Source organism: Oncorhynchus mykiss, chromosome 12, assembly GCF_057628025.1.
Source record: "Oncorhynchus mykiss isolate SJ-2025 chromosome 12, ASM5762802v1, whole genome shotgun sequence".
In the NCBI taxonomy this organism is placed as follows: domain Eukaryota; kingdom Metazoa; phylum Chordata; class Actinopteri; order Salmoniformes; family Salmonidae; genus Oncorhynchus; species Oncorhynchus mykiss.
Genome location: NC_143033.1, coordinates 16,131,040 through 16,156,921, shown reverse-complemented (window position 1 = coordinate 16,156,921; position 25,882 = coordinate 16,131,040). Strand labels below are relative to the sequence as shown.

At 43.5% G+C, this 25,882-nt stretch overlaps 2 protein-coding genes across 2 annotated transcripts; both read right to left on the bottom strand.

Annotated features, from left to right (window-relative positions):
- Positions 1 to 5,579: 5,579 nt before the first annotated feature.
- Positions 5,580 to 9,595, bottom strand: ctsla (cathepsin La). Its single transcript, NM_001124305.1, is given in 8 exon segments — positions 5,580 to 5,997; positions 6,232 to 6,349; positions 6,602 to 6,770; positions 7,094 to 7,318; positions 7,557 to 7,709; positions 8,146 to 8,268; positions 8,483 to 8,621; positions 9,535 to 9,595. Coding segments are annotated over 7 exon segments (1,017 nt in total). The 5' UTR covers positions 8,612 to 8,621; positions 9,535 to 9,595; the 3' UTR covers positions 5,580 to 5,897.
- Positions 9,596 to 19,755: 10,160 nt separating this feature from the next.
- On the bottom strand, positions 19,756 to 25,644 carry LOC110537032 (uncharacterized). Its single transcript, XM_036938035.2, has 2 exons — positions 25,373 to 25,644; positions 19,756 to 21,019 (listed from the first exon to the last, which is right to left on the bottom strand). Exons 1-2 carry the CDS (start codon positions 25,545 to 25,547, stop codon positions 20,085 to 20,087), a joined length of 1,110 nt encoding a protein of 369 aa, XP_036793930.2. The 5' UTR covers positions 25,548 to 25,644; the 3' UTR covers positions 19,756 to 20,084.
- Between the last annotated feature and the right edge of the window lie 238 nt (positions 25,645 to 25,882).

The following is a 25,882-nucleotide window of genomic DNA, read 5'->3' as shown; positions in this document are numbered from 1 at the left end:
CACATAAAAATAAAATTGTAACCTTAAAATAACTAGGCTATATACAGGCTATATACAAGGTGTACCGAGTCAGTGTACTGGGTTACGAGGTAGTTGGGGTAATTGATTGAGGTAACATGTGCATTTGGTTTGGTTGGGTGATTGATTGAATGTCTGTAGGGGGTGAAAAGCAGAAAGTCCGGGTAGCTGTTTAATTAACTGATCAGCAGTCTTATGGCTGTTCAGGAGCATTCTGGTCCCAGACTTGGCTCTCCAGTACTGCAACCATCCGGGAACAGAGAGAACAGACTGTGGCTGGAGTCTTTGACAATTTTTCCGACAGCGTCTGGTATAGAACTTCTGTATGGCAGGGAGCTCGGCCCTAGTGATGTACTGGGCCGTACGTACTACCCTCTGTAGCACCTTACGGACGGACGCAGAGCAGTTGCCATACAAAGCCGTTATACAGCCAGTCAAGATACTCTCAATGGTGCCGTTGTATAACTTTTTGAGGATCTGAGGGCCCATGACAAATCTTTTCAGCCTCCTGAGGGGGAAGAGGTGATATGGACACCCCGAGGAAATATAAGCTAACGACCCTTGTCGATGTGAATGGGGGTGTATTCGGCCCTCCGTTTCCTGTAGTCCACGATCAGCTCCCTTGTCTTGCTGACTTTGAGGGAGAGGTTGTTGTCCTGGCACCACACTGCCAGGTCTCTGACCTTCTCCCAATAGGCTGTCTCATCGTCGTTGGTGATCAGGCCTACCACCGTCGTTTCGTAGGCAAATTTAAAGATGTTGGAGTCGTGGGTGAACAGGAGGGAACTATGCACACACCCCCATATCCTTAATTTCATTTAAGGAGCTAAGAGCTTCTCCATTATGGGACAGTTTCTACATGCATCCAATCCAGACCTCATAAATCTTCCTGACATGATATGAGTCCAGGGAGATATTTGACATTTTAGCAGACGTTCTTATCCATAGTGACTTACAGCAGTGAGTGCATGTATTTTCATACTTTTTTTTCGTACTGTAAATTAAGCCCACAACCCTAGCATTGCAAGTGCCATGCTTTACCAATCTCCTTCACATGTAGGTGATGTATCTAAGCATACATTTGCACCACATTCAGTAGTAGGCTATACAAGGTATGGAAAGGCAAACATCATTTTATTTAATCCAAGTTGCTATTTCCAAAGCACATCTTTGCTATTTCTGCAGCATAGCAAATCCAATCGCAACACGTTTTTTTGTAAAGATGCAACATAGGCCAATCTTTTTGAAAATGTTATTTTATTTATTTAACAGAAAATAAATTGCACACCCTCAATACCCCTGCCTGCCCTGTTTGTTATGGACGATGGATGCAGATTTGGTTGTCAGCAGCGGTTCCTCGCAGTCCAGACCCAACGTTAACTGTCACCTTGAGGCTTGATAGGGGGTACAAAAGAAAACCTGAAGGGAATTTTGTTATTTGTTAGCTAGCGAAGTCTACGAGTTAGCTTATACCCCAACATCAAGCCTATCTAGCTAGCAAGCCCTACTTGCTGCAAGTCAAATTAGCAAACATTCTTGAATCTAGTTAATAAGATAAATAAAACATCTCAAATTAGCTACTTGCTTTGGAGTAAACTTTTTTGAGGTATTTGCTGAACATCTTCTCAATTCATTGTTTCTCCATTTGTCAGTTCCATCACACACCATTTACACACTCATTTATGGTGCCCAAATTCAGAAATGACAGTTGGAACTCCACAGCAGAAAATATGTGATTCCTAAATTTAATATTTGTCAAATTATTGAGCATGTCCTCAAAGCTCAAACAAGCATCAGAAATTGACCTTATTTAGCACATCAAGATCCTGATATGGACCTCAGTTAAGAGCATATGCATTGTATGTACTGAGAAAATACAGTGTTTTCTCATCAATCTACACACAACACCCCATAATGACAAAGAAAACAATTTTGTTTGACATTTTTGCACATTTATTAACAAATAACTGAAACATAACATTTACATAAGTATTCAGACCCTTTACTCAGTACTTTGTTGAGCACCTTTGGCAGTGATTACAGCCTCGAGTCTTCTTGGGTATTACGCTACAAGCTTGGCACACCTGTGTTTGGAGAGTGTCTCCCATTCTTCTCTGCAGATCTTCTCCAGCTCTGTCAGGTTGGATGGGGGGCGTTGCTGCACAGCTATTTTCAGGTCTCTCCAGACATGTTCAATCGGGTTAAAGTCCGGGCTCTGACTGTGCCACTCAAGGACATTTAGAGACTTGTCCTGAAGACACTCCGGCGTTGTCTTGGCTGTGTGCTTAGGGTCGTTGTCCTGTTGGAAGGTGAACCTTCGCCCAAGTCTGAGGTCCTGAGCACTTTGGAGCAGGTTTTCATCAAGGATCTCTCTGTACTTTGCTCCGTTCACCTTTTCCTCGATCCTGACTAGTCTCCCAGTCCCAGCCGCTGAAAAACATCCCCACAGCATTATGGTGCCACCACCATGCATCACCGTAGGAATGGTGCCAGGTTTCCTCCAGACGTGACACTTGGCATTCAGGCCGAAGAGTTCAATCTTGGTTTCATCAGACCAGAGAATTTTCTTTCATGCAAAGATTTTGCATGAAAGAAAAAGATGGATTTCATATTTGTCAAATTTTTGAGCATGTGCGGAAAACTTATTTTCAGTGTATGAAAAGCATATCAAGATCCGGATATGGACTTCAGCCAAGAGAAGCATATCTGGAATCAATATAGCTTCATATCTTAAATATGATGAGAAAACAAAGATGTGCTATGTATAGTCAGTATTTGTCAACATGAAGAGAGAAAATAGGATGTCGCATATCTCAGGCGATTGAATGAGTCCATATCTGGCCATATTCGGAGTACTCCCAAAATCATATATGTCTAAAAGACACATCTGGATCCACAAAACTGAAAAACATGCATTGGAAATGGTCTGTATTCTGAATAATTGCAGAAAAAAATGAGTAACTCGCAAAATGTTGTATTTACTTTTTCTAGCATGAGAGCTACTTTAAAAAAAAAAAAAATGTGGAGAGTTACGGGAAAACAATCTAGCTTTCAAATGGGCACATTCTTCTCTCCCCTGCAACTCATCCCCGGGTGTTTAGTGTACAAGAGAAAACAGTGCATTATGTTTTCTGTCAATACCTGGTAAAACAATGGTTAATAAACAACTTATTTTATTTAACCTTTATTTAACTAGGCAAGTCCAGTTAAGAACAAATTCTTATTTACAATGACTGCCTACACAGCCCAAACCCAGGCGACGCTGGGGAAATTGTGAGCCGCCCTATTGGACTCCCAATCACTGCCGGTTGGGATACAGCCTGGATTCAATCCAGGGTGTCTGTAGTGACACCTCTAGCACTGAGATGCAGTGCCTTAGACCGCTGCACCACTCGGGAGCCTCAAATGTAGAATTGCTCATAGAGAAACAAGGAAATTGGATGTTCTGAGGCCATGTCAATGCTTAAATCACATCAGAATACCATTTGCTTTAGGACTGGAAGAAAACTAACACATTTAGATTTTTGAGTGTAATTCCCCTTTAATTGCGCATCTGGCCCTTTAATTGTGCATCTAAGAGTGAGGAATGTGCCTTCTAACTGCTGGTCTAGTGATGGTTCTATACTGCAGCTGCTCATTTCATGGCAAAGTTTACAAATAAATAACACATACAAAATATATAATGACTCATGATAAAGGCTAATCTCCCAGGTAAGCCTACTTTGCAGTTAAAATTGAATTATGAAAGGTGTTGGGGAAAGTATTTCTGTCAACCCACAAGACGGTTATCACATCAACTGGCTACACACGGAGTGAAAGTCAAACGGGCGCACCACACAGACAGACGCTGGAAATTAATTGGCAGATATCGTTTGAGTTTCTAAGCCAAAAGTAGCCAAGGATGGGATAATGTTCATGTTGTGTTGATTAGATAGTAGCTGGGAGCTTGCGTTCTCTGATTCTTGTGAGGTTTATGACAGTTTGCAATAGAACGTGAAAATTGCATATACTCATATATATCGACCTGTTGGAGACCCCGGCTTTAGAATATCAAAAATGTTTCATGTAAAGATATCCCGATATGGACCCTTTTCGCCTAGTGGTTGGAGACTGAGCTGTAGGCCATGGACAACATTCTCAAATAGGTGTTCCTCTTGTCCAGGTGGGAAAGGGCAGTGTAGAGTGCAAAAGAGATTGCGTAAACTGTGGATCTGTTGGGGTGGTAAGCGAGTTGGAGTGGGTCCAGGGTGTCTGGGGTTAGCTTGGCGTTCTTGGGCACAGGGACTATGGTGGTCTGCTTGAAACCTGTATTACAGACTGGGTCAGGGAGAGGTTGAAAATGTCAAGGAAGGCACTTGCCAGCTGGTCAGCACATGCTGTGTACGTTTTCTGGTAATTTGTCTCATGAATGTTGACCTATTTAAAGATCTTACGTAGGCAATGGAGAGCGTGATCACACAGTCATCGGAACAGTTGTTGCTCTCATGCATGGTTCAGTGGTGCTTGCCTCAAAGCGAGCATAGAAGGCATTTAACTTGTCTGGTAGGCTTGTGTTACTGGACAGCTCGCGGCTGCGTTTCCCTTTGTACTCTGATAGTTTGCAAGCCGTGCCACATCTGTCAAGCGTCAGAGCTGGTGTAGTAGGATTCGATCTTAGTCCTGTATTGATGCTTTGCCTATTTGATGATTTGTTGGAGGGCATAGCAGGATTTCTTATTAGTGTCCCATTCCTTGAAAGCGTCAGCTCAAGCCTTTAGTTCAGTGTGTCTGTTGCCTGTAATTCATGGCTTCTGGTTGGAATATGTACGTACGGTCACTGTGGGGACGAGTTGTCGATGTGCTTATTGATGCTGGTGACCTCAATCCGATCGGATGAATCCTGGAACATAGTCCTGTCTGTGCTAGCGTAACAGTCCTGTAGTTTAGCATCTGCGTCATCGGACTACGTCACTGGTACTTCCTGTTTGAGTTTTTGCTAGTAAGCAGGAGAATAGAGTTATGGTCAGATTTGCTTCTGTGAGAGAAAGTGATTTTTTTTCCCTCACCTAGTTGCACAGGTGACATGCTCGTAGAAATTAGGTAAAACAGAGGTTTCCTGCATTTTGTTTGCTTATGGCCAAATCTAAACGCAATATTGCTCCTCACACCAATCCAAGAGTACAGCCTCACTGATAGATGACAAATAGGGTTAGTATAATTTTTTGGGGTTAAGACCATTTTATCTGGGAAATAACTGCATTCCCTTTAAATTGGGAGCAGCTACACATACCCAATACAGTACACACAAATGTCACTAACAAACTACCAGTCAAGCCCCAGTGTTCTTTTTCTATAAAAGTTACTGGATCTGTGGCCAGACTTAACCAGTTGTTTTGGAACCCACCAGGCAATATGGCTTCTAATACTGGGAATACGGAACAGCTGTGTGCAGTAAGCCAAGTTAAATTACTAATGCAAACAGTGACAGCATTGACCAAAGGACACAGAAACACTTGGCAAAGTTTTACACAGTTTGGATAGGATGACTTAGCAATTTTGTAGTTTGCCATGTAAACAAATCAATTTTAGAAACAGGTTTATTTTGCTCATATGTACAACATTTTTACAGAACAGGTGTAAAAGCAGTAAACTAGGAATGTACACAGAGGTCACACCTGTAACATTTACTTGACTCAACTATATATCAAATCAAGTATAAAAACAAACTAGGTAGAATTTCATAGATTCCCTAAAACGGTCTTTAAAACCCATGCAGCAGGATTCACTAGTGCCTTTCACAGACTTAATAAGGCAGCACTGTAGTCATCATTGCCCTTTATGAACATTTTTCAAACATAAAAAAAAAAAAAAAGTCTAGAACACATCCAGGTTCTAAAACACTAGACCAGTGGGTAGCTGGATGCCGTGGCGATACCACAGTGGTTCTTCCTGTCTTTGGCCATGTAGATATAGCCTTTGTCTCCCCATTTCTCACTCCAGCTGAGGAAAATACAAACAATCCGTTAGCTTCTCTGTTAGAGTTAGTTGGAAAATTATACAAAATTTGATTTACTGCCACTTTAGAGAAATTCATGACTTAAACCATAGTACCAGACCAACACCATATTCAAATGAAGGCAATGGTATTGTAGAGGTATATTCCCTGACGAATAAGTGAACCATTCCGGTGGTGGAAACGGTCAAACAAAAACATCCCAGGAAGAACCTCTGTACCTGTTCTTGACAATCCAGTATTTCTTGCCATCCACATCTTCTCCTTCAAAACCATATCCCACCACTAGAACACCATGGTCCAACTCCTCACTGCTGCACTCCTTCTCATAGTAGATCCCTAGAGGGAGGGCATTAGTTACATTAGTTGAAAAAAAAAAAAAAGAAGTTTACCTCAGCATATGGCTGTACAACCATCTGATATATGCTAAAGCTGCTAGCAGGCAAAGTGACAACACTTTACTTAATAGCTTTGAAAGAGAACCATTATTAGCTACAGTGTGAACAGGACAGTGGACCAGTGAAGCTCAAATAAATCCAAATAAAGTTGAAGTTGATGTAACATATGTTGCATTGCCTTTTTGCTACTAACCAGACTCATAGAACTGAAAGGACTCGTGGCCGGCATCGATGGCAACAGAGACAGGACCGACTGCAGCCACAGCCTTCATCATAGCATGCTCCTTGCCACTGGGGATGTCCACAAAGCCAGTCTCGTTGGCAGCACTGAACTCTGGCTTGTAGTGGCAAGGGTCCTCATCCTGGGCGAATAAGAGGATCAATAGTAAAAAAAAAAAAGTTTGTATATATATATATAAACGTTAAAATAACTTATGAATAATTAGCCAATGAATCAAGCAATTCTGGTTGAAATGGCCTAAATCTATATGCAATAAAGACCAGAAACCTTCATTCATTTTACGGAATTCTGTCAGCACCTCACGCAACAAATCCAGATTTCTAAACATTTATGGCCCAGTCTTGCCAAATCCTATTGTCATGCCAAACATGACTACAACCATAGGAGTTGGTTATACAGCTTGAACAGATGAGACCAGGCTAAAATAACAGAAATGGGTCTTACAGTGCCGACGTAGGGGTAGGACTCCTCTGTGTCCAGGCCGGCGTTGTCTTGGATGTACTGGAAGGCCTGGTCCATGAGCCCACCGTTACAGCCCTCGTTGCCCTCCGGTCTGGAGCAGTCCACCAGGTTCTGTTCACTCAGAGACACCAGCTTGCCAGTCTTCCTGAACTGCTGGCCCTCCATGGCCCCGGTGGTGCTGAACGCCCAGCAAGACCCACATGATCCCTGAGGGAGGCAGAGATTGTGAATAGCCAGCATGTGTATAACAAAGAAAGTGACAATAATTAAGCAATTGCGAAGTAGGGGTGTAAGCAATGCATTTACTGCAACTATAAAAATCCTGTGTACACAACTTGTGGCAACTTGGAATGGGTTAACTGCAAACCTCAGTCATGTTTAATTCAGTGACACAGCTGTGTATGGTTAAGAATGAGTCATGGCTCATGAGTGACTGAGGTTTCACCTGGTCCTTGACGGGAGTGACGTAGCCCTTCTCCCTCCAGTCAACAGCTTTAGGTGCCTGCAGGTAGTTGGGTTCCATGAACAGAGAGCCCTTGAACTTCCTCTCAGTCGTCTGCTTGTAGCCGTTCATCGTCTGCCTGAACTCTTCATTGGTCTAGGGAAGAAGGAATCAGTAAGGGCATGTTGAAATGCATGTCATTCCTGGCCAGGTGTGCTTTTTAAAGTTCCTATCTGAATAGAACATTGAGGGGTTTCCAATGTCTAAGGACTTTTTAAATTTTTTTTTTTTTAACTTATGCATAAAGATGAGTAAGTTTCAGTTCCCTTCTCAGGATCACTATTCTGTTCCTGTTTCTTCAGTACGTGCTAGTGGAAGAAACCTAACCTGTGAGTCTGGCAATGAAAGCAGGAATGTATTCAACGCTGACACCTGTGGCTATGTTTTCATAGTGCCTGTGAAACATTTCCTCATTCCGTAATGTGTCATAGACCACAAAATTATTCAGTTACAGCAAACACTATGGGACAAGGCAGCTGACATGCATCTCCTGCCCCACAGTAAAATGTCTCAGCAAGGAGCTTGTTCTTACCATGTCACCAAAGTGGTTCATGCCCAGACGGTAGGAGTGTTTTCCCATGGTGTGTTCGAGGTTGTGAATCTCAATCTTCTTCAGGTTTTTCTCCCAAACCATCCTCCTCCAGCCCTCCTCACTCTGAGAAATTAGTGTACTTGGTCAGAGAATGGACATACAAATCATACAGTCCCAGAACTACAAACAAAATCCAAAGAAAAATAAGTCACTACATTTTGCAATAATACAGGCCTACATGGAATGTACACTTGTCAAGGCACCAAATAATTAAATTTGAGACTCACTAAGACCTTGAGGCGCTATGGTGCCCCACTTGTACTTCAATAACACCCACCTCATGGTAGTGCTTGCTGTGCCAGTTTTTCCACAGGTGCCAATGGTCCTCCAACTGAGAGTCAAACCTAGGAGCTGCACACACAGCACTCACACAGAGCACCAACACTGCCAAGTACAGTGCTGTCATGGCCAAACAGCTGTGAAGGGAGCGAGAAGAGCTATCGGTCAACCTTGTATTTCAGTGTGAAGAAGCTACATTTATATATAGATTGTTATTGCCTTCAGATTATTGCCACAGGCAGCTTGGTTGACTGACATGTTAAGTGTGTGTGTTACGTTTATCTAGAACCAACCGAACAGGAAAAACAAGGGCTATATATTCTACTCTGTGAGGAAGACAGTGGAGCATAATGCCTGAATCGGAAGTCATAACAACTCATAATAAACCAACTAGCTAATTTCCTTAATTGAAGTCTATGCAACTGGCAGACTGCAGCCGTCTGAACCGACGTTCTGGTTAGAATGCTGTGTATGCTAACACTGAAAGGGAGTCTGCGCAAAGTGGGACTTGGTTAGTTGCATCATTCCTGTTTTTCCTAGTTTGGCTTGAATCCTGATCACAAGATGCGGGCGGATCCAAAGCCGCTGAATCATTCTCTGAACATGGACAAAGCCCAAGGAAAATAGAAAAATAAATCGAATCTCCCACATCACCATTTCCAAAAATGTAACAGTTCGCTATAATATATAGCAACCTATAAAACGATAACATTCGCGACATACATTTGAACACTATGTTCCCTTTGTGAGAACAAAACAAAGCCCTCTAGCGCTACACAAAAGCACTCGACTCATGGAGGGAAAAAAATACGTTTTGTAAAAACACCTTTTTACTGCTAGACCTTTTCAAATTATATCAAGTACTGTAATGTTGATATCCACGAAACTAGCCGAAGGAATGTTAGGTAACAGCAGGTATCAAAAACATAAGAAACCAGAGCAAATGCCCGGGGTAAAGGCCATAACCCAAGTAGACTTACCTAACGCAGCAGGCGTAAATAGACAGGCCTAATATTGTACAAACAACGCAAGCCCTAGAAAAATACTTACTTAATGTATTGTCAATTTGCAGTAGAAGTGTGAAGGTCCCTGCTGTTGCGTGTCGATCAATACATAAATAGTGTAGACACACCACTTTATACAGACAGTTTTTTTTTGTACAGTAGGAGGGGCCTGTGATTGGTTGAATGGGGGACCGTGTGTCACACAGGAGGGTCTGTGATTGCCTGAAATTGGACTTTATAAAGCGCAGGTCCCGCCCCGAGTAAATATCCCAGCATGTGATTCCTGCCCACGTGACCGTCTTATCCGGCAGCGGAACTGCTGGCATGTTACAAAGTAACAGTTAGTCGTTTTCCCTCACCTTTCTTTACTTTTCAGATAGGCTACTTTGTAACAGTTCTCCCATGGATACAGAAATTACAAAGAAATTGTCAGAAAAAAAGTCAAGACATGTTCACAGCACAAGGACGACATGCATTAAGGAAGAAATGGTAGTCATGTGATCAATAACACCGCACTCACGTGAGACACACCTTAATGTTAGTCTTGGGCCCTAGACAAATGTTTTGTAACATTTTTTTTTTGTGGAAAAAGTACTCAATTGTCATACCTGAATAAAAGTAAAGATACCTTAATAGAAAATGACTAGTAAAAGTCACCCAGTAAAATACTACTTGAGTAAAAGTATTTGGATTTAAATATACTTATGTATCAAAAGTACATGGAATTGCTCAAATGTACTTAAGTATATATAATTTCAAATGTCTTTTTTTATTGACAGATAGCAGGGGCACACTCCAACATAATTTACAAACAAAATATTTGTGTGAAGTGAGTCCGCCTGATCAGAGGCAGTAGTGATGACCAGGGATGTTCTCTTGATAATTATATGAATTGGATCATTTTCCTGTCAAAATGTGAGTACTTTTGGGTGTCAGAGAAAATGTATGGAGTAAAAAGTATAGTATTTTCTTTAGGAATGTAATGAAGTAAAAGTTGGCAAAAATATGAATAGTAAAGTACAGATAACCCCCCAAAAAAACAACTTAAGTAGTACTTTAAAGTATTTTTTACTTAAGTATGTTACACCACTGCAAAAAAACAGGTAGGCCTGAAAATATTTGTACCGCAATTTCGTTCACCAGACACTTCTGCCTATGCGCAATTGGCCGAGACTAGGCCTACTATCTAAAACTGAGTGGGCAACAACAAACACCACACCGCTAATTGGACGTCAAATGATGATGTAGTGTGTTACTAATGGTTCTTTGAGACTGTGGTCCCAGTTCTCTTCAGGTCCTCCCGTATAGTTCTGGGCTGATCCCTCACCTTCCTCATGATCATTGATGCCCCACGAGGTGAGATCTTGCATGGAGCCCCAGACCGAGGGTGATTGATGACCATCATCTTGAACTTCTTCCCTTTTCTAATAATTGCGCCAACAGTTGTTGCCCTCTCACCAAGCTGCTTGCCTATTGTCCTGTAGCCCATCCCAGTCTTGTGCAGGTCAACAATTATACCCTGATGTCCTTACACAGCTCTCTGGTCTTGGCCTTTGTGGAGAGGTTGGCGTCTGTTTGATTGAGTGTGTGGACAGGTGTCTTTTATACAGGTAACGAGTTCAAACAGGTGCAATTAATACAGGTAATGAGTGGAGAACAGGAGGGATTCTTAAAGAAAAACTAACAGGTTTGTGAGAGTCTGAATTTTTACTGGTTGGTATGTGATCAAATACTTATGTCATGCAATAAAATGCAAATTAATTACTTAAAAATCATACAATGTGATTTTCTGGATTTTTGTTTTAGATTCCGTCTCTCACAGTTGAAGTGTTCCTATGATAAAAATTACAGACCTCTACATGCTTTGTAAGTAGGAAAACCTGCAAAATCGGCAGTGTATCAAATACTTGTTCTCCCCACTGTATGTGGTTACTAAGAGGACGGACACACGGTAGATATGTGGTTACTAAGAGGACGGACACACACGGTAGATATGTGGTTACTGAGAGGATGGACACACATGGTAGATATGTGGTTACTGAGAGGACAGACACACACGGTAGATATGTGGTTACTGAGAGGATGGACACACATGGTAGACATGTGGTTACTGAGAGGACGGACACACGGTAGATATGTGGTTACTAAGAGGACGGACACACGGTAGATATGTGGTTACTAAGAGGACGGACACACGGTAGATATGTGGTTACTGAGAGGACGGACACACACGGTAGATATGTGGTTACTGAGAGGACGGACACACACGGTAGATATGTGGTTACTGAGAGGACGGACACATGGTAGATATGTGGTTACTAAGAGGACGGACACACGGTAGATATGTGGTTACTGAGAGGACGGACACACACGGTAGATATGTGGTTACTGAGAGGACGGACACACACGGTAGATATGTGAAGGTTAATAGGACTACTTGATTGGTAATGGTGTGTACAGAAACAGGGAAATCACATTCCCATTCCTGAGGAGTTTCTCTCTCTTAATACAATCAGTGAAGCATTCATTATCACAATTATCCTTTGCAGTATGAGGCAGTCGAGAAAGTGGTGTTGATTGAAAATGATTCAAATGGATTAATCTTACCAAAATAAATTATTTGATAACAATGGAGTACCTCATCCATGCAACTTCAACATTTTGCTGACACTGATTACAGTCTGACGTAAACAGATGCACTTACTCTACCTGCCAGCCATCAAGAGTACTGAAGTCAATGTAACAGTCATGACCTTAGAATGGACATATAGCCTATCATTGACTTGTGTTTGCTCCTCTACACAGGACCTAATAACAATAGGGTCTGAAAGCAACATTAACATTTTAGTTGTTCATTGTCCAATCATCTTAGCATTTCAGTATTTGATCCACCTACACTGAGTGTACAAAACATTAAGGACCCCTGCTCTTTCAATCAAATCAAATCAAATGTATATAGCCCTTCGTACATCAGCTGACATCTTAAAGTGCTGTACAGAAACCCAGCCTAAAACCCCAAACAATGCAGGTGTAGAAGCACGGTGGCTAGGAAAAACTCCCTAGAAAGGCCAAAACCTAGGAAGAAACCTAGAGAGGAACCAGGCTATGTGGGGTGGCCAGTCCTCTTCTGGCTGTGCCGGGTGGAGATTATAACAGAACATGGCCAAGATGTTCAAATGTTCATAAATGACCAGCATGGTCCAATAATAATAAGGCAGAACAGTTGAAACTGGAGCAGCAAGGAGTCATCATGTCAAGTAGTCCTGAGGCATGGTCCTAGGGCTCAGGTCCTCCGAGAGAGAGAAAGAAAGAGAGAATTAGAGAGAGCACACTTAAATTCACACAGGACACCGAATAGGACAGGATAAGTACTCCAGATATAACAAACTGACCCTAGCCCCCCGACACATAAACTATTGCAGCATAAATACTGGAGGCTGGGACAGGAGGGGTCAGGAGACACTGTGGCCCCATCCGAGGACACCCCCGGACAGGGCCAAACAGGAAGGATATAACACCACCCACTTTGCCAAAGCACAGCCCCCACACCACTAGAGGGATATCTTAAACCACCAACTTACCATCCTGAGACAAGGCCGAGTATAGCCCACAAAGATCTCCGCCACGCACAACCCAAGGGGGGGGGGCGCCAACACAGACAGGACTCAACCCACTCAAGTGACGCACCCCTCCCCTCAATGACATAGACCGACCAGGTGAATCCAGGTGAAAGCTATGATCCCTTATTGATGTCACCTGTTAAATCCACTTCAATCAGTGTAGATGAAGGGGAGGAGACCGGTTAAAGAGACAATTGAGCCTTGAGACATGGATTGCGTATGTGTGCCATTCAGAGGGTGAATGACAAAAGATTTAAGAACGTTGAAAGACGTATGGAAGTATTTGTATTCATTAAGGATCCTTGGCAGTAGCTACTCTTCCTAGGGTCCAGCAACATTAAGGCAGTTATATACAATTTCAAATATTACATGACATTATATTTCATAACACTTTACCCAATACATTTAGTGTGTTCCCTCAAGCCACTACTCCTATCACATATTTACAATACATCATCCATGTGTACGTGTATGTGTAGAGTGCATGTGTGTCTGTCTCTTCAGTCCCTGCTTTTCCATGTTTAAAAAAAAATCTGATCCTACTGCTTGAATAAGTTACCATGTAGCCATGGCTCTATGTAGTACTCTGCCCCTCACTTAGTCTACACAACTGAACAGGCAGCGGCATCTACAGAAGGTAGCTAATGATCTAGAGCTAGCCAAGCTTGTCACATGCTGTCTTAAAGTAAAATATGAAGGTGTTGATGCAGCCAGAACCCAGATGACTCAGCCAGAGCAGAGGTGCCTCTCACCAGCACCGTCTGATGAATCATGTGACAGCTTTGCGACTATATCACTGACACAACCACGCCAACCTATGAGAACAAGGCGGAGCCTATGAAGACTCACATCATCTTCTCCCTGCCTACCTGAGGCACTCATCAGCAGCTCCTGTGGTTCCGCACCCAGTTCCAGCTTCTGTGGTTCCGTACCCAGATTCCTTGGTTCCTTTCCCAGCTCCAACTCCTGTGGTTCCGCACCCAGTTCCCGTGGTTCCACACCCAGCTCCCGTGGTTCCACACCCAGCTTTAGCTCCCGTGGTTGTGCACCCTGCTCCAGCTCCTGTGGTTCCGTACCAAGGACCAATACCTGTGGCTCCATAACCCAGATCAGCACCTGTGACTCCATACCCTGGACCAGCATCCGCAGCTCCACATCCTGCACCAGGTTTTACACCATACCCTTTTCCAGGTGAACCCTACTTACCTGCGGAACAAAACATGCCTTATCCAGTCCCAGCAGCACCGGGCTTCCATCCAGGTTTAGGCATGCCCTGTCCCAATCCAGCAGCACTACATCCTGCCCCGGGACAGATGGCACCCTACCCGGAGTCTGCTCCGCCATCTGGCGCGGATCAGTTGATTGCCTCATCATACAGCTGATTGCCTCATCAGACAGCATGCTGAAGCCGTCGTTGCCCTACTTTCAGAGCGGTAGAGAGAGGGATTTTTTTTCTCTCCTCAAGATGTTCCTAGATGACCTGATGAGCAGTCACAGGCACCTAAATGAGCGGTATAAGTATCAAGTGCTCCTAGCCCACCTGAAACTACAGAGTGCAGTACAGCTCGCTAAGGCCTACATGCACGACCCAAAACTTTACACTGCTGCCTTACAAGCCCTGCAGGACAAGTACGGTCAGCCAACTTGTCCAGTGTGAGGTAGCCACCATCCTAAACTCCCCCGCCTTCTGGTCCGGAGATGCAGAAGTTTTCGACACCTTTGCCCTGTCTATCCACTCACTGGTAGGCATGCTCTCGACCCTTGAGGGGCAGAACGGCTATGAGCTCAGATGTGGATCGCACGTAGACCGGCTCTTGAGCAACATGCCACAGAGCTACCGGGATGAATTGGTTGAGTACTGCTTCAATCACGGCATCCTCAGGTCTGGCACGGACCAGACGTACACCCTCCAGACGTACATCCAGGTCAAACAGAGCAGCCCTCTGTCAATGTGACATGCCTAAGCCATTCAAGACCACCATGCCTTAACAAGACAGAAGGAGAAATCTGCTTCAATCCTTTTCAACGCAAGTGAAGACCCAAACCCAAAGGAGCCTGCTCAATCCAAGGAGAAATCCAACCCAAAGTTATACTGTCCCCACTGTGACAATAAAGAACACTTTCTCTTCTCGTGAAGAGTTCAAGAAGCTGATCACAGGACAGATGGTCAAGTGGATAAAGGATTGGAAAAGGTGCTGGAAGTGCAGACGATCCCACAAAGCTGATGCTTGCACCCTCCGACGACCTTACAAGACATGTAAAGAGCAGCACCTAACAATCTTTTATGATGCCATACAGGAAAACCACAAAAGCGTGCTCATGATGAGTGTCCCTACGACCAAGGTGTACATGGACAGACCCAACCGATCAGCGAAAGTAATGCTGTAGGTCGTGAAGGTCTTACTTTACAATGGAGACCGAGCCCTGGAGACACACGCCGTGCTCGATGATGGCCCTGAGCGTAGCATCGTCCTGCCACAGGCTGTTCAACAACTTAACCCCAATTCTGAGCCTGAGACCCTCACCTTTAGGACAGTTCGACAAGGCGTTGTGCAACTTCAAGGTGCCTCGGTTACCTTTGAGGTGTCCCCCCTGCTCAAACCTTTCAAGAAGCATCAGATACATCAGGCATTCACCGCAGACAACCTAGGCCTTTCCGAACACTCCTGACCAGTAGCAGCTCTCCAAAGGCGATACGACCACCTCCGTAAGCTGCATGCCACCGGTGGACCAAGCTGATTGGTTCAGACATGCCTCACTTCCTGATACCCATACAGCCAGAGTGTACAGGCCTGCCTGGTGGACCCATTACCATCCACACTGAACATGGCTGGTCCCTGCAAGGCTCTACTAGCTTTGTCCACACATCACCCGCTGAACAATAGTGCCTGCTCACCACTACCGTTTCGCCTTCTGCCGAGCTCTTAAAAATGTTGAGCGTCTTTGGCAGATCGATAACCTTTCCTACATGAGTGAGAAGCTGGCGACTCGGTCAAAACAAGACCAGCAAGCCATGACGTCCACCTCTAGGATAGAAGTTGATGGTGTTCAGCCCTACGCTACACCCCTGCTTCGTCGAGTCAACGATGCAACTCTCCATGCTCCAAAGGAAGCTGTACTGCCAAGCCTCCATAGCATGGAGTGAAGACTCGCCAAAGATTCAAAACACGCAGAGGTGTACTGCCAGGATATCAATAATCTGCAGATGGCAGGTTAAGTGTCACTGGTGCCACCCGAGGTAGCTGAACAATCTACTGAGTCCTGGTTTATACCCAACCATATTGTGCATCACAATGGAAAGGATAGGATTGTGTTTAACTGTTCATTCCAGCATAAAGGACAGTCGCTCAATGACCTTCTCCTTCCTGGACCAACCTTGGGACCATCCCTGCTCGGTGTCCTTCTCAGATTCCGTCAACATGCCGTAACTGTAAGTGGTGACATCAAAGGCATGTTTATCAGATTTGCCTCTTACCAGCTGACAAACCGGTGCTATGCTTCATTTGACAGAACATGCGTAGAACTGAAAAACCGAGCATCTATGAGTGGCAGGTCTTGCCATTCGTCATGACTTGTCGTCCCTCTTGTGCCATCTACGCTCTGCAGCGACACGTTCAGGACAATGTAGGAGTCAACCAAGAGCTTGTGAAGGAGTCATTCTACGTGGACTACTGCCTATGAAGCATCCCCTCTGCCGAGGAAGCAAGAAACTTTGTTAATGGACCTCCATGCTGGAGGCTTTGAAATACGCCAGTGGGCTAGCAATGTACCAGCTGTCATCAATCACCTACCACCCGAGGCCAGATCGGAAAGCAGCGAACTGTGGGTTTCCCAAAGTACCATGGATCTCAGGAGCCAACCCTGGGGCTACGTTGGAACTGCCTCAGACTCCTCGCGATACAAGCACTACACTGTGGAGCGCTACAAACCTACAATGAGGAATATCTACAGCATGCTAGCTCATCAATATGACCCGCTAGGTTACATCAGGCCTTTCACACCCCGAACCTTGGTACTCATCCAGGACCTGTGGAAAGAAGAGTTAGGTTGGGACAACCCCATCAGCCTCAGAGCCTGCTGGACAAATGGCTTGGCTGGGAACAAGAGATTCCTGACCTTGCCCAGATGGAACTCCCCAGAACTTATGCACCACCATATTCTAACAATCCAAAATTAACCAGAGACCTCAAAATATTCTGTGATGCATCAGAGAGAGCATATGGCTCTGTTGCCTACATGCGGACGACCAGAAGCAGGTGCACATTTCCTTTGTTCTGGCCAGGTCTCGCGTTGCGCCAAAGAAGCAGCTGACGATGCTACACTTGAAGCTGAGTGCTGTACTCACTGGGGCTCAGCTGGTCAGTGTCCTCCAAGCAGAACTCACCCTGCCCATCGGACAAGTCATCCTCTGTTCCGATTCCACCAGAGTCCTTCATTGGCTCAAGTCAATTTTATAGATACAAGGTCTTCGTAGGAACTCGTGTTGCAAAGATTTAGAACCTTACGGATGTAACCAACTGGTGGCATGTGGACACCGCAAAAAAAACAGAGGATGACATCACTCGGGCAAGACCCTGAAAGAGCTGGCCCAACCACATTGATGGCACCAAGGCCTCGAGTTCCTTCAACACTCAGAAGATCAGTGGCCTTCAATGCCTTCTGCTGACCCAGAGCCTGACGACAGCAAACTAATGACAGCGATCTGAAGAAATTATCCTTCTGCGGACATCAGTTACAGTCCTCAGCTCCCAGATATCTGCAAGTTTGATACATGGGAAGACCTCATGAAGGCAACAACTAGATCCCTACACGGGGCGGTCAATCCACTCTCCAGTTCACCCAGACATCCTTGATGATGATGCAGAAGAACCTTTCATCTAGAAGACTTTCCATCTGGCTAGAATGTCATAGCAGACATTTGGGGCGGCTGTGTAAGAACTCAGTGATGACGTCACAGCTATCACACACAGGCAGAGTGTTCAGTTCATTGCCAAGTGCAGCTCGCCACCTACTGCTGTGAACACATATCATTTTTGGACATTATTTCCTTTCTGACCAATTTATTCATCACTGTGCGTGAATACCAAAACTGTAAGTAAGCTATATGTTTTTCCTGTTTTACTGACAAAGTTGTTAGTAGTTTAAGAATATTTTAGTCATTATTACAGCATTATGTATCTTGTTTTTTATGCTAGCTATCTACCATTGTTCCTCATGAAGCTGGTTGAGAGAATGTCAAGAGTGTGCAAAGTTGTCAAAGTCAACGGGTGGCCACTTCAAAGAATCAAAAATATTTTGATTTAACACTTTTTTGGTTACTACATAATCTCATATGTGTTATTTCATAGTTTTGATGTCTTCACTATTATTATAGAAAATAGTAAAAATAAAGAAAAACCCTTGAATGAGTAAGTGTGTCCAAACTTTTTGACTGGTACTGTATGTTAATATGGGCCCTTTTTAGCACTTTTCTGGGTTGCTTGATTGTTTTTAATTCTTTACTGGGAAGCTTATCAGAAGTAACTTGCTCATGTTATTTATATTGGAGCTGATAGTGACGGTGAGCTGCACACAGTGGACTTCCTGCTAAGGCACACCGCCTCAGTGCTAAAAGTGTAACTCTGGTTCATAGGCACATGATTACTGCATACAATAGCTGTAGGATCAACGGAGGTATTCAGGGTCATTAGGGTGACATAAATTAAGTTATTTACATAATGTACATTTGATGCAGCATTATGAAAACTCAGTGTCACAATGGTAGGGATTAACCGAGCAGGTCTTGGGTCATTCATAAGTCATTGTCTCACCGCAGCCTTGAAATGTGTGGACAGAGTCCAAGAGCCAAGATGATTTGGATGGACTCAGTCATTCCTGTAGAGTATCTTCTGTTTCCAGGTGTCAAAGTTGTCTATAAAAGTGTTTTGAAAAGAGCTACAGTAATCTTTTAGCCAGGTGTGTAATGCCAGTAGCTGAATCTTTCACACCCGCAGCCCAACCACAGTACCAGACCTTTTTTGGAATCTTTAAGTGCTAGAATCAGTTCTTTAAAATCCATTGAGGGTATGACATTTACAAATGTATAATCAGAGGACAATCTTCTCAAACTAAGGCCATTGGATGTGTTATAAACTTCATAATACAACACATTAAGGTAAAAACCAATTTGAATGGTAATGAAATCTCTATGGGCCCACCTTTGGGGGTCAAATGTCATACATGTATACATTTGGGGGTATATCGAGCCAGAATGAACCGTATTGGGATGTGCTCTATTATCGCATGGTACCCTAGTAACCACACCAAATTCACACACAGTAAAAGGAGACATATTGGGGAAGTTTTTTTTTAGCTATATAGTCATCATAGATTTAGAATGTATAAACTTTTTCACCAATATATTGGTTTCTGGATTTTAGGCTATGTTGCTTGGCAAGATCTGTGAGTGCAATAATATTGAACATTGTAACACTTTTGTAGAGGACATATAATTCAAGAATACCATCTAGTGTTCAAACTTGGTTGTACAACAACACTGGTGAGAATAGGTTGTCTGTAGCAACAGTCACTCCAGCTAACGTTGAGCTGATGCAAGTTTTTCTTTTCTTCAGAAACAGATATTCAGAAATAAATGTTCCCAAACATTCTTAATCAATATGACAGTTAGTTTATTTGCCAGGAGACCAACCCACTTCTATTGAAAATCAAGATATATATATTTTTAAATCTAACCAAAATGAACATTATATTTCTCTCTAAAATAGTTAGTGTAACCTAGTGATACATAAGGGTCAAGTCTTTTCATAGCATGTTATTAAGCAACTCTCTCAAATCAATGCAGACATGAAGTGCCTCAGTCTGCAAAACATTACACATTCTATAGTCCTCTAGTGTTACAATTATATGTAGAAGTGAAGAGAAGGGAGGCACTTTGAGAACAGAAGGCTCTGTCTATCCCCTCACTCTAAGGAATCTTCTACCTTCCTCGGGTGTGAGTTCTGAGGTGTCCCTTGATCTGGCTGGACTGACTGAATCCTTTCCCACAGACAGGACAGGAGTAGGGTTTCTCCCCTGTGTGGACCCTCAGGTGGGTCTTCAGATGGGCAGACCGGTTGAAGCGTTTACCACACACGTGGCAGCGGTACGGTCGCTCTCCCGTGTGAATGCGTTGGTGCTCCCTGAACCTCCCTGAGTAGCTGAAACTCTTGCCACACACACCACAGTGGAAGGGCTTCTCATTAGTGTGAGAACGCAGGTGGACCTTAAGGTAACTGGTAGAGGTGAATGACTTCCAACAGACTGTGCAGAGGATTTGCCTGTGACTAGTGTCACCACTGTGTGGTACTGTGTGGGATAGCATGTGTGCCTCCAGTTGGGAAAGCTCACAGAACATGGCTCCACACTGAGTACATGAGTGTGTCTGTGTGTCCTCCTCTGGTCTCCTTTCTGGATCTCTCTGAACACTTTCAGTGTTCTCACTCTGTGTTCTAGAACAGTCTGGATTTACTGCAGAGAGGGGCTGAGCCCGAGGGGAGTCACTGGTTGGTTCCGATAGTGATACTCCATAGCCCTCTCCACCAGGTTCTGTTTTGATCTGTCCAGTTGTGTTGGTCAGTAGAGAGTACTTCTCTCTGTTCTCCACAGTTTGGGGAAGATGTGTGGACTGAGGTGGCTCCTGATCACAGTCACTTTTCACACAGGGAGGAATGATTATGGAGTCTTCTTTGGTATCAGCCTCCGGCCCTTGAATCTGCTCTACCTCCTGACGGGTCCTGAGTTCACCCTGCTCCTCTTTAATCTGTGTGGGCTCTGGGTCCCTCTGCCCCAGACTGGGGCTCCACTCCTGCTCACAGTACTGTTGCTCAGGGGGAGTTTGCTGCTCCAAGACCCAAGAGAGAATGGGCTGAGGAGCTGGTGGAAAGAAGACAAATGACATCAATGAAAGTAATGACAGCCATTGACGCTTGATTGACAAGACCACCATTGAGTTAGCTATGTCATTCCCAGAACAAGCTAGCTATTTCTCTGGCTGAATCCCATATCACCCTTCCCCTCGCCCATCCATTTGCACATTCACGCATTCCTCTGCCATATGCCCAAGTGTTCCAAAGTTGAGGGTGTGAAAATTATGGAGGGTGTAGGTGCTAATTAGACTCTCCGATAACCAATTCGATCGAACCAGCAACGCTGCTGCTTCAGAGCGAAGTGGAATCCCATTAGGCAATGCATTACTTTTTAGTGTGTACTAGCAAATAGCTTGGGTACGTTTGGGGAAGCATATTTCCACCATCAAAAAGCATGCTTTATCACATTTGTAAACTTATGTAAGATATCACATTAGCAATAGTAGGCTGTGTAAATCGAATAGTCATAATGTAGGCTGATAATATACACTATACAGTGCATCTGGAAAGTATTCAGACCCCATTACTTTTTCAAAATCTTGTTACGTTACAACCTTATTCTAAAATGGATTAAATAGATTTTCCCCCATCAATCTATACACAATACCCCATAATGACAAAGCAAAAACAGGTTTAGACATTTTTGAAAAGGTATTACAAATAAAAAAAACTGGAATATCACACTTACATAAGTATTCAGACCCTTTTACTCAGTACTTTGTTGAAGCACCATTGACAAAGATTACAACCTCGAGTCTTCAGTATTTAACCAGTGTCTGTAGTGACGCCTCTTGCACTGAGATGCAGTGCCTTAGACCGCTGCTCCACTCGGGAGCTTCTCTGCAGATCCTCTCAAGCTCTGTCAGATTGGATGGGGAGTGTCGCTGCACAGCTATTTTCAGGTCTCTCAAGAGTTAAAGTCCGGGCTCTGGCTTGGCTACTCATGCACATTCAGAGACTTGTCCTGAAGCCACTCCTGCATTATATTGGCTGTGTGAATAGGGTTGTTGTCCTGTTGGAAGGTGAACCTTCACCCCAGTCTGAGGTCCTGAGCGCTCAGGAGCAGGTTTTCATCAAGGATCTCCCTGTACTTTGCTCCATTCATCTTTGCCTTGATCCTGACTAGTCTCCCAGTCCCTGCAGCTGAAAAACATAACCACAGCATGATGCTGCCACCACCATGCTTCACCGTAGGGATTGTGCTAGGATTCCTCCAGATGTGACGCTTGGCATTTCAGGCCAAAGAGTTCCATCTTGGTGTCCTTTTACTGAGGAGTGGCTTCCGTCTGGTCACTACCATAAAGGCCTCATTGGTGGAGTGCTGCAGAGATGGGAGAACCTTCCAGAAGGACAACCATCTCCACATAGGAACGCTAGAGATCTGTCAGAGTGACCATCGGGTTCTTGTTCACCTCCCTGACCAAGGCCCTTCTCCCTCGATTGCTCAGTATGTCTGGTCGGCCAGCTCTAGTAGAGTCGTGGTGGTTCCAAATCTCTTCCATTTAAGAATGATGGAGGCCACTGTGTTCTTGGAGACCGTCAATGCTGCAGACATTTTTTGGTACCCTTCCCCAGATCTGTGCCTCGACACAATCCTGTCTCAGAGCTCTACGGACATTTCCTTCGACATCATGGCTTGGTTTTTGCTCTGACGTGCAATGTCAACTGTGGGACCTTATATAGACAGGTGTGTGCCTTTCCAAATCACGTCCAATCAATTGAATCTATCACAGGTGGACTCCAAGCTATAGAAACATCAAGGACGATCAATGGAAACAGGACACACCTGAGCTCAATTTCAAGTCTCATAGCAAAGGGTCTGAATACTTATGTAAATAAGGTATGTTTAATAAATTAGCAAAAAATCTAAAAACCTGTTTTCGCTTTGTCATTATGGAGTATTGTGTGTAGATTGTTGAGGATTTGTTTTTATTAAATCAATTTTAGAATAAGGCTGTAACATAAAATGTGGAAACAGTCAAGGGGTCTGAACACTTTCCGAAGGCACTGTATACATTTCATTGTGACCTGATGCTGCTGACTATCAGGCAGTGAACAGGCTGTTACTGAGTGAGTGAATGGTGGAGAGGGAGAGGGCTGGATGTATGTGTGTTGGTTGAGAGAGTGCTGCAGCAGAGACAGCTGAGTCATGGAGACAGTGCAGCATGCGCACACATCGTGACAACTTTTTACCAGTTGTAAGTAGGCTATTTAGATTGGGTATCTTCATAATTACCATTTTCTATAAAACATTAACATGCTATAACTGACATAACGGCGACAAAGCATTGGGAAATTATTTAGGCGCACTAGAGCTCTTTAGATAAATTCATATTCTAATGTTGACTTTTCTTATGGATAACCGTATCAAGTGAAGGGTTTTTACTCGGGCTCAGTTTTAGGGTCTGGATGGCTGCACGAGTAGAAATTTGAAATGGGTCCCCCCTACCATGCTTGTGTTATTGGAAAGAGTCCACAATCAAAATTACATGAAATGTGGAGAATGATAGGCTACATTTGCATCTGTTGGCCATCATGTAGGCTATTAATTTATATTCCATTGCAGGCTACTGTGCTTACCATTTGATACAATAAATATATTGAAATGAAGATATCACTGGAGTCATTGCAAATCAATTCTTGCAACTTGTGTAGCCTTACTGGAGCTTGCAAACAGATTTAATAAATAGCCTATAACTCAGTTTGTTGTAGCCTTTTGTTATTATGCAATTATTCATCTCCATGTTTAGTTAATTAACTTGGAAGTTGTCAATTGTAATCATGGTCTGAGCTCTATCTCAAATGTATCATTCTCCACATTTAATGTCAGTTTCATTGTGGACTTTTCCCTGAAATTAGATGTTAGCCTATCAGGCGCTATACACTACCTGCATCTAGCTCAGCAAACCATGGCAGTTGAATTGCAATTATAAACCCATATTTTAGTCAGTAGCCTATGCCTATTGTAATAACAAATCAATCTCGCAAATAGGCCATTTATAATGGTTTGTAGTCTTAACATCTGGCACATAATAACATCACAATTGGCAGAAAATACCCTAACATTCATTTTTTGAAATTCGTCCAAGTGTTTCTTGCCCAGAGCTTGAGATCCTCTCTCCAACTTACATTCAACAGGAGAGTTTGAGTGGTGAATCTATAGTTGTGCGCATTCGCAAACAAGATTTATTTGGGCCTCCCGAGTGGCGCAGTGATCTAGATATTCTGGGTTCGAGTCCAGGCTCTGTCGCAGCCGGCCGTGACCGGTAGACCCTCCAAATGGCGCACAATTGGCCAAGCGTCGTCCGGGTGAGGATTTGGCCGGCAGGGATGTCCTTGTCCCATCACGCACTAGTGACTCCTGTGGCGGGCCGGGCAAAGTGCACACTGACAAGGTCGCCAGGTGTACTGTGTTTTCTCCAACACATTGGTGCGGGTGGCTTCCGGGTTAAGTGGGAAATGTGTCAAGAAGCAGTGCGGCTTGGTTGGGTTTCGTGGGATGCACGGCTCTCGACCTTCGCCTCTCCCGAGTCCGTACAGGAGTTGCAGCAATGAGACAAGATGGTAACTACTAATTGGATACCACGAAATTGGGGAGAAAAAGGGGTTAAAAAAAAAATGTATTTACAATTACAAACTGGGTAGTTTGAGCACTGAATGCTGATTGGTTGAAAGTCATGGTATATTCTAATTAAGGTTGGTAACCAATTTATAATAGCAAAAACCTCAGGGGTTTGTGGTATATGGCCAATAAACCACGGCTTAGGGCTGTTCCTTGTGGTATATGGACAACATACCACGGCTAAGGGATATGTCCTAAGAACAGCCCTTAGCCGGCATGGTTTATTGGCCATATACCACGGACATTGCTTAATCATAGCAGTGAAAACAAGTTAAATCGACATCCATTGATGGAAAATTATCTGGAGAGTCTAATAAGGGCGATTTATATTGTCTCGTGACATATTATTAAACCTGCAAGAACTATTTTGATGGAAAACCTAGTTTGCTTCTTAGCCTACTTCGTTAAAAATGACTATATGCTTCTTAATTCGCTCGATAACGTTATGGAAAATGGGTATATTGGATAAATGTGACAACAACTCTCTGTCTGAGAACATTTTTGGGGGTAGTTTTCGGGACTTTTGAGCAAGGTATAACCTTTTTTCATAGTATAACCTGGCAACCCTGACTGAAAAACTGATGTGGGGACTCCGCTCGGGGGTCTTATTAACTAACGCCTGCTACATTAGGTTAGGGTTTCATCCTTCAAATACTGTAGAATACAATTTAAACACGTTTCTAGCTATCTAGATAATTCGTGTAAATGAGAAGTAAAGTAGTTTAGCTGGCTACATACCAGGGAAGACCGGTGTGATCAAGTGTCGTTTCAGGTATTGGTTTTCTCTCTTCGTCCGGACTATTTCTTCCTGATACTCGGAGATCGTGTCTCCGACCACTCCAAGTATCTCCTCGGCAGCTTGCATCAAACGCTCAGTTAGATACACATTCAGATATTGTAATTTAGTCATCATTGGACGATAGGGGGCAAGAAATATTCCCGAAATACACGTAGATAGCTAGAACGCTGTGAAGAGGTCAAGAATGACCAAGTACTTCCGGGTCACGGATAAAAATAAAAAAATATTTCAGAAAATGGGTTGCAAGAACTATTTTATGCTTTTTTCAATTAATAATAAAGGCGAATATGATGGAAAATGTACACAATTATAGATATGTTATACTAGTTGTCACAAAGAATAATTAAAAGTATTTATGTGCGATATGTGATTTTTTTTTTTAAATATATATATTTTTTTACCAATAGGTGTATTGGAAAACCTGGTCTTTGTGGTTGAATCTGTGTTTG

Bases quoted from the DNA above. Each gene is read 5' to 3' on its own strand.
- LOC110537032 (XM_036938035.2), bottom strand. From the start codon at position 25,547: ATGATGACTAAATTACAATATCTGAATGTGTATCTAACTGAGCGTTTG. The intron at 21,020-25,372 runs GTATGTAGCCAG...TCTTTCCACCAG, and splicing joins GATCACACCGGTCTTCCCTG to CTCCTCAGCCCATTCTCTCT.